Source organism: Cebus imitator, unplaced genomic scaffold (genome assembly GCF_001604975.1).
Source record: "Cebus imitator isolate Cc_AM_T3 unplaced genomic scaffold, Cebus_imitator-1.0 Scaffold406, whole genome shotgun sequence".
Classification (NCBI taxonomy): domain Eukaryota; kingdom Metazoa; phylum Chordata; class Mammalia; order Primates; family Cebidae; genus Cebus; species Cebus imitator.
The window spans coordinates 1,754,989-1,763,092 of NW_016107721.1; the positions used below are offsets into that span (position 1 = coordinate 1,754,989).

General features: G+C 39.9%; 1 protein-coding gene across 1 annotated transcript in view; it reads left to right on the plus strand.

The window, feature by feature from the left end:
* CACUL1 (CDK2 associated cullin domain 1) overlaps positions 1 to 7,806 on the plus strand; it is a 69,308-nt gene extending 61,502 nt beyond the window's left edge. The window contains exons 8-9 of the mRNA XM_017509103.2: positions 5,318 to 5,361; positions 5,770 to 7,806. Of these exons, the coding sequence (XP_017364592.1) occupies positions 5,318 to 5,361; positions 5,770 to 5,810 (85 nt within the window). The 3' untranslated portion in view covers positions 5,811 to 7,806. The remainder of the gene's footprint in view (positions 1 to 5,317; positions 5,362 to 5,769) is intronic.
* Positions 7,807 to 8,104: the final 298 nt, after the last annotated feature.

Genomic DNA, 8,104 nt, shown 5'->3' on the forward strand with positions numbered 1-8,104 from the left:
CAGGAAGAAAGTTGTGGAAAGGAATACGCTTGAGGTGTCTTAGGCATAGTTGTGTCTATAAATAGTAGGTTGATATTTGTGAAGGTATATGCCACAACTGAGAAAAAAAAAATAGTAGGTTGAGCATTGACTCACTTATCTGGCTAGAGCTGGGGATGGGCATTTTTTTTCAAAGGGTCTGAGGCCAAACTGAGTTTCAGAAAAACAAGCCTTGGCTGGGGTCACTGTTATTAAGTCTAAGATTAGGGACAAAAAGCAGGTAATTTGTTGGTCCCTGGACTGGTATTTCCTTTTTCTGTCCTGGTGACATCTGTACTGGTGTGATGGGGAGGCAGTGAGTAATTCACTGGTCATTTACCCCATCTTTGACAGCTTACACTGGAAGGGATCAGAGAAGCTGTGGAGATGGGCCTGTGAGACCTGGCTTTCTGTGGCTAGGAGGAGGAAGGGCTAGTAGGAAATGCTGGAATGTAAATAGTTTTTCTCTTTGGTGTCAAGGGATCAGATATTTCCTCACATGAATTGTAGTAAGTTCTAGCAGAAAGAGAGTGGTATTATTTTCATACACAGAATGAGGCCACTTAATGCCGTATTTTTATTTTTCAAGACTAACATTTACGTGGTTCAAAAATCAAAATGATATAAAAAGTATACATTGAGAAATTTTGCTCCCACCTGTCTCCCTGTGTACCCCACCCCATCAAGTAACCATTTTTATGTTTGTGATTCCGTGTTTTAATATAGATACAAGCAAACACAATATATGTCCATGTTTGTATTTTTTACACATTCCATTGTGAGTATAGACAAAACCAGTCCCCAGTAGATGGCCACATGAGTTATTTCTAGTCTTTTGTTATTGTAGACAGTGCTGCAGCAAATCACCTTGTATTATTTTGTACTTGTTGCAGATGTATTAGGAGGGTGAATTCTCAGAAGTGGGATGTCTGGGTTAAGAGCAAATGCAGTTGTAATTTTGATTAATATTGCCAAATTGCCCTCCACAAGGGATTATGCCACTTTGCCTGTCCACCAGCAAAGGTGGAAAGTTCCTATTCTTTGTGGCCTTGCGTATAGTATGTTGTTACACATTTGTATTTTTGCCAACCCAGTAGGTAAAGAGTAATTACTCAGAATTAATTTAATTTGCATTTCTTATTAGGAGTAAGGTTGAGCATATTTTCATATGTTTGCATTTCTTTTTCTGCAGACTGCCTGTTTAAAGTCCTATGCTCATTTTTCTTTTAGTTTTCTTGATTTCTAGGAAATCTCTATAGTGAAGACGTTGATTCTTTGTCCAAGATAAGACATTTTTCTCAGTTAGCTTTTGCTTATGGTAGTGTTTTCTGTTGTTTTGCTATGCAGAAGTATCTGATTTTCACAAGTTTTTTTGTGGCTTATGTATTTTGAATTATAGCTAATAGTTTTTCCTTAAGTTTTTTTGAGTTGCTAGGACTACAGCCCCCCTCTCCCAACCAATTGTTTTAATTTTTTGTAGAGACAGGGTCTTCACTCTTGGGCTCGAGGGTTTCTCTTGCTTCAGCATCCCAAAGCACTGGGATTGGAGGCATGAGCCACCCTGTGAGGTCAATATATACATATTTGATGAGATGGAGTCTCACTCTGTTGCCCAGGCTGGAGTGCGATTGGCTACACTCTCTACTTCTCAGGTTCAAGCGATTCTCCTGCCTCAGCCTCCCAAGTAGCTGGGATTACTGGCATGTGCCACCATGCCCAGCTGATTTTTGTATTTTCAGTAGAGATGGGGTTTCACCATGTTAACCAGACTGGTCTCAAACTTCTGACCTCAAGTGATCCCCCTGCCTTGACCTTCCAAAGTGCTGGGATTACAGGTGTGAGCCACTGCACCTGGCCCACTGTTCCTAAATAAATGCAAAATAATCTGAGTATGATATTTAGGTTTTTTCCTAGGCTTACTATAATTTTGAAGTCTTTATACTTTCATATGTTCATGTTTTATTTAAACATTTGCCCTTAGTTTAGGATGAGTTTATACCTTTTAAAAAAGAGCCTTCTGAAAACTTATTTTTGTGAAGCGGTATAGGAATATAGCTCTGTGAATTTTGAGCATTTTGAGTTTGCCTTCCAGAGCAATGTGTACAATTGTTTAAACATGCCTGGAGTCGTTTTTCTAATCCTAGTTTTGGTACTGGAATAAGAGAACGGTGCAGGACTGCTTGGTTTATAGTAGCTCTTACGTCAGATTTGCTTGGGGTGAGATGAGTAACTGCCTCTGTAAATAACCTCAGGTAGCATGCTTCTGCACATGAAGGCCTAACATGACACTATTCAGCCAATGTCCAGGTTGGTTATATTCAGAGAAATGTCTTGGATTTTTGGTATAAATAGGAATTTTTGTTTCTCAATGGAATTATTTTATAAAACTTCTAGCTGAGATTTAAATATTAGGCAGTATTCCAAGGGGTGATAAAATTAAAATGTTTTATTTTACCAACTTAACTGGACCATTTTTATAATTAACACTTTATTAAACTTGTCTCATTATTCTGACAGGTACTTTGCACAGAGTAAGCCTGCCAAAGCAGACATTCTCGTATCTAATTCCGAGCTTACTCATACTGGCCAGGAAGGACGTGCGCATGCCATCTTTGGCAGCTCTTATGGAGAGCCTGCCCCTGCTCTTGTGCAGGGACCGTCCGCATTCTGTCCACCTTAATGCCTTGATTGTTACTTGATTAGGAATAATAATTTTGAAAACAGTGGTGTCCACTGATGCCAAAAAAAAAAAAAAAAGAGAATATAGTACAGGCTGTCTTAAGAAATCTGTTTCTGCCTGTTCTGAGCAGTCATTTTATGGTTTATGCCTAACCAACCACATGATTCCTGTTCAGTGTTGCGGGCTACTTTTTCATGTAAGATGATGAACTTCAGTGATGCAGTGATCCTGAGTAGGCAACACACAGCTTTCATGTGGATGGCACAGAGTAAGTCTTTGAATTGTTTTAAAATAATGTGGATGTTGTCAAACATGTCCTTTTTGGTAGTTAGTGGACAGATTCTCATTTGAGCTGGAATTTCTGTGAAATGTAATCCTTAGGTGCGTGAAAATATCGGGTAGGCTAGAATTAACATATAAGCTAAAAGCAACAGTTTCTTTTTATCTCTTACCTACATTATTGAATTGACTGGTCGGGGGTGGAAGTTTGGTATCTGTTGTCAAAGATCATGCTACAGAGGAGAACCACTAGCTTTAAGTAAACAAGGTAAGAACAGAGGTATTTTAGCTAAAAGGGTGACGCAAAAATTTGGGCTTTTTTTGTTTTGTAGTAAGGTCTGGTTTTGAGAGAGTGTTCTGGACTTAATCTCTTCAGCAGCCTCTTACATATATCACATTGATACTCCTTTTCCTGCCTCTCGTTTTCACATCTGTATTTTTCTCCTCTTATGTTTGCATGTTCAGTTTTTATTTGACCTTTGAGGAATGAAAATGAAGGTTGTGTCTAAAAGTTGAGGTTCTCTTCCTTTTGAATCATTAACTTAATTTCAGAATATTTGGCAAATGCAACTGTGATACTAATGTAAATAACAATGGAAGACACTTGGCTTTGGCTAGGTGTAGTGTTAACAGAAGTGTTGGAGCTCTTTTGGCCATGGAAGGCTAGTTTGAGCTGAAAGTGGTACCTACAGAAAAACCCTTCAGAGGTCCTGTGGTGTGTTCTCTTTCTGGCAGTCATTGAGGCTCCTTACTCAGCTTAGCAGAAGGTTTCTGCCCCGATCCTAAACATAATCAGATAAAGAAAATGGGAAACTATCTGGAAGATTATTCAAAAGCAGGAAATAATCACCTTGGTTAGCATTTTGATAATTTATGAGACTATTTACAAATTACTACTTTGTCAAGCCAACAAACATTTATTGTCTACACTCTACTAGGCAGTGGGGTGAACAAGACCGGCTGAGTTCCTGTTTTCATGGAACTTATGTTTTGTTGAGGTAAAAAACTTGTAAAAAAAAAATAATAATAATATTGAATAAGTCCTATGAAGAAAATGAAACAGAGGCTAGGATAGTGAGTCACCAGGGCTTGTGTGAGGGGTTCTTCCAGCTAACTTGGTGATGTAATACCTTCCGAGGAGAGTGTCAGAGACAGTAATTAGTAGTAAAGTGCTGATGTGCAGGGGACAGCCAGTGAGCCAGGGTGACTGATGTATAGTGAACAGAGGCTGAGAGTGGAGGTAAGTGAGGTGAGAGCAGGCAGGAGCTGTGTGGCAGGGCTGGAGAATGAGTTGGAATTAATTTTTAACTGTAGTGGGAAGCCACTGAAGGGCTTTCATGAAAGGCATGAAGTAATCTATCTTCTACAGAGACCACTCTGGCCCTTGTCTGGGCTGATAAATAAGGCTCGTGCAGTTGTGCAGGGAAGAGAAGACTGGCTTGGCTTGGGATCATAGCAGTGGAGTTAATGAGAAGTGATTGGTTTTGGGACAGAATGCTCCAGAGTGAGGAAAAGAGAAAGACCAAGGATTTTGGGCTTGAATAATCGAGCTGGAAGATTGAGGATGGAGTGGAGTCAGCATTCTATTCTGGTCATGGTAAACTTGCCAGTATATATAAATCATCCAAATGGACATGGTAATGAGGCAGTTGGCCCTGCAGATATGAAGTATAGAAAGGAAGGCAGACCTGGAGCTGTAGATCTGGGAGCCTCTGGCCTGTGGAGAGAATGTACGATCACCATCCTAGACTAAGAAGAATGCACATGGAGAAGAAAAGATGGCCAGCAACAGAGTGCTGGGCAGAGCCAGAAAAGGAGACCGGAAACGGATGGCAGACAGGGTGAAGTAAGGTTAGGAACATGTGCTGTGGCATCACTGAAGCCTAAAGAGAAAAAATCGTGTTTCAGGAAGAAATCAACTTATAAGTGCTGAGGAGGAAAAGCTAGTGAGTAGTTACTGTTACTCATTACTTAAAGCATTTGAGTCATTTCTCTATTACTATCTGAGAAGCCAGAGAGACAAAAATAGGATATGTAGGTAGCATAGGGCCTAGTCAGAACCTCTTTTTTCTTAACTCTAAAGTGGAACTTTAGAGTTAAGAAAAAACTTAACTTTCTAAGAAAAAACTTAGAACTTTCATAGGTGTTTAAGGGTGAGCTGGTCAATATAGGTGCTCATGTTCTTGCATAGTGAGGTACATCAAGATTCTAAGATGTCTAGTATGTATTTTTAAATACAGAAATGTCTGCCATACTTTTATTATCAAATATATTGATCCGTTCCTCCTGTTCTGATGTGAAGTCAGTTTTGTTGACTGCCCCTTCTTCTCTTATTCCCAGAGGTGACCAGTCCCGGAAGAGAGCTGGGGATGAGCTGGCTTATAGTAAGTAATGACGTTCCTTCCCGTCTAGATGGTTTTGTGATGTGAAGCAGCCAGTGGTGATAATGGTGCATAGAATGTGATGATCCCACGTTGTTCTTGATGATGGTCTCATAAGGCACTGCTTGTAATCAAGGTCAGGCTGCTCTGCAAGCTGTGGCAGCTCCGGCTGGGAGGTGTGATGGTTCTCAGGGAGTTGGCAAGAGGCCACCAGGCTCTTTAGTTTCCACTGGGATGAGGCTGTTGCCCAGTCTCAGTTTCTTAGGATCTCAGTCCCCTTTTACTTCCCTCCATACCACTGGTTTTGAGGATTTTTTTAAAAGCCTTTTTTTGGGGAGTTTGAACAGATTGCTGCCATTATCCAGTGCTGTCTGGTTTTCATACTTTTCCCTGTTCTGGTGTTTTTTTCAGACAGCTCATCAGCATGTGCAAGTTCCAGGGGGTACAGATAGTGAATGTATTGAATATGCTTTCCTTCCTGAAAAGAGGACACACTGGAGCTGCAGAGACTTATTCAGAGCACAGTGGGGCTGCACACACTCAGGAGCTCTGTCACAAAGCTGTTCGTGGAAGAGGATGTTGGACTTCTTACTTGGTTTGTAATTTTAAAACAAAAACAAAAAAACAAAAAAAAAATGTTGCTGCTAGACTTGGGGGTGATTTTGAAATGGGACAATCTTTTAATGCGTTTATCTACAGATTCTGTGAGGAATAAACATCTCAGAAAGTGACCATTTCTAAGTGAAATCTGACAGCCAAAATCAGCAGCTTCCTCCAAAAATACAAGAGCAGAAGAATCTTTTTTTTTTTTTTTTTAAGCACTTGTTTTGTTCATTTGTGGACTTGGCATTTCTGTGTATTGGTTTCACATGTCAGGATCTCTTTTGCTTTAAAACCAAGCAGATCATTACAATGCAGTATTTTTCACCCATAACCAAAACAACCCCTTTTAAAAGAGTTGGTCTTTGTTTAGCATTAGAAAGTCTTGTTAAAGGAAAATGCTAACTTGCTTTTGCTAGAACTTTCCCCCCTCAGTTCACAACTTTTTTCTACTCTGTGCCTTGAGCTTTGTGCACTTTGCAACTGTGTGACCATGTTGTCAAACTCCTCCTGGAGAAAAAAATGCCTCCTGGAGAAGTGTATGGTATCTAAACTCACCCACCAAGATGGCAGGTGTGACACTGTAGCAGGATGCTAATTAAGTGGGAAAATAGAAACCTGTTGCACATTGGTCAAATTTTCCCCTGGTAAACCAGAGCATATTCATGTAAATGTTGGGGACCAACTGTCATAGAGCATTTCCATTCCCTCTGTCACTTAACATGATGTCACCAGCTGCTGTACTATTGGCAGCACTCTAGTTTAGGGATGGGCAGTACTTTAGCACTGAAGCTCCCCTTCATATTATTGAGAGCTACTTCTTGTGATGCTCCAGGAAGCAGATACAGTTATTAAATCCAAATATACTCAGTGGTGTTGGGTTTCTGATTGCTTCATGGTAAATGAGTGAGATCGTGTCATTTGAACATTGTATTTGAGTGCGATAGGGAAGAAGACGCACTGCTGTCCTAAGGCTCCCTTCCAGCTGTGGCAAAGCTGTAGTTTCTGTTTCTCCACATCCACAGTGCTTTTTAGTTCTTCATAAAAGTCTCTGAAGCTTATTACAGCTGTTGTTGAAAGGCCAAGAAAAATAGATGTGGCAAGAGAAAAATCCTTTTCTTCTTAATGTTGCTTGAATCTTAATTGAGCATAGGCTTCACTCTGCTAGGCTACATCAGACTAATAGTATTTACCTCTTTAGAGAACTTGAGGGGGAAAAGAAACCTCCCAGGGTTGCTGTTGGATGTCTGCTCTGCAGGTTTTCATACAGCTGACTCTCCAGTTCAGTTTGTCATTTTTTCGGGGAGCGGTATGGGGTGGGAGAGTTAGAAATGGGATACTGGGAGCAAGTAAATCACCCAATTCTAGAAGTCGTTGATTTGCAAAACTGTTACGCAGAGAAGGTAAAGGTTGTCAGATTTATTTTTTAAAGTACTTATCAACCAGAGTTGGTGGATTTTGTGGACTTTAATTGGATTCAGTTCACATTGAGCACCCCAGATTGCATTGATGGACACTGAATTACTTAGGAACATACACAGGCTTTCACTATGACCTGTAAGTTTGAGTTGCCACACCAGTAACATTCTAGTATCAAGGAGAATTTTATTCATCATGACATTCACATTTTACTTTTCTCTATGGAATGCTTGCTGCAGGCTTTTAAGTAACACCTAGAACTCAAGTCTGAGTGGTTTGAATAATTTTTCTAAAAGGAATAAAACTGGAGTGTTTCTTTAAATGTGGACAAGTTCTGCAGTATCCTGATAATATACCCAAATGCTTTTTCTGGGAGAGAGCATTCTTACAAAATAAATTCCCTATTAAAGCATTACAGTATAATATGAATTGGCATTAAAATCTTTGGATGCTTTTAAGTTCATGGAGATTTTATATTCTTTTTACTATGTATTTATTAATAAGAAGTGGGCAAAGTAAAGTTTGCAAAATTTAGTTTCTCTAAATTTTTGCACAGTGACTGCAGCTGGCTATGGGTCAGGGCTTAGTATAATAAAACCTTGACTGGAAGGCACTGTAGAAAGGGTATACCTAGTCTCCCAGTCTACAGTTCTGGCTGCCCGTCATCTTGGCCTCTTGAGGTACATTGCAGTATGAAGGACCTGTTTGAGTTGAAATAGACTTCACT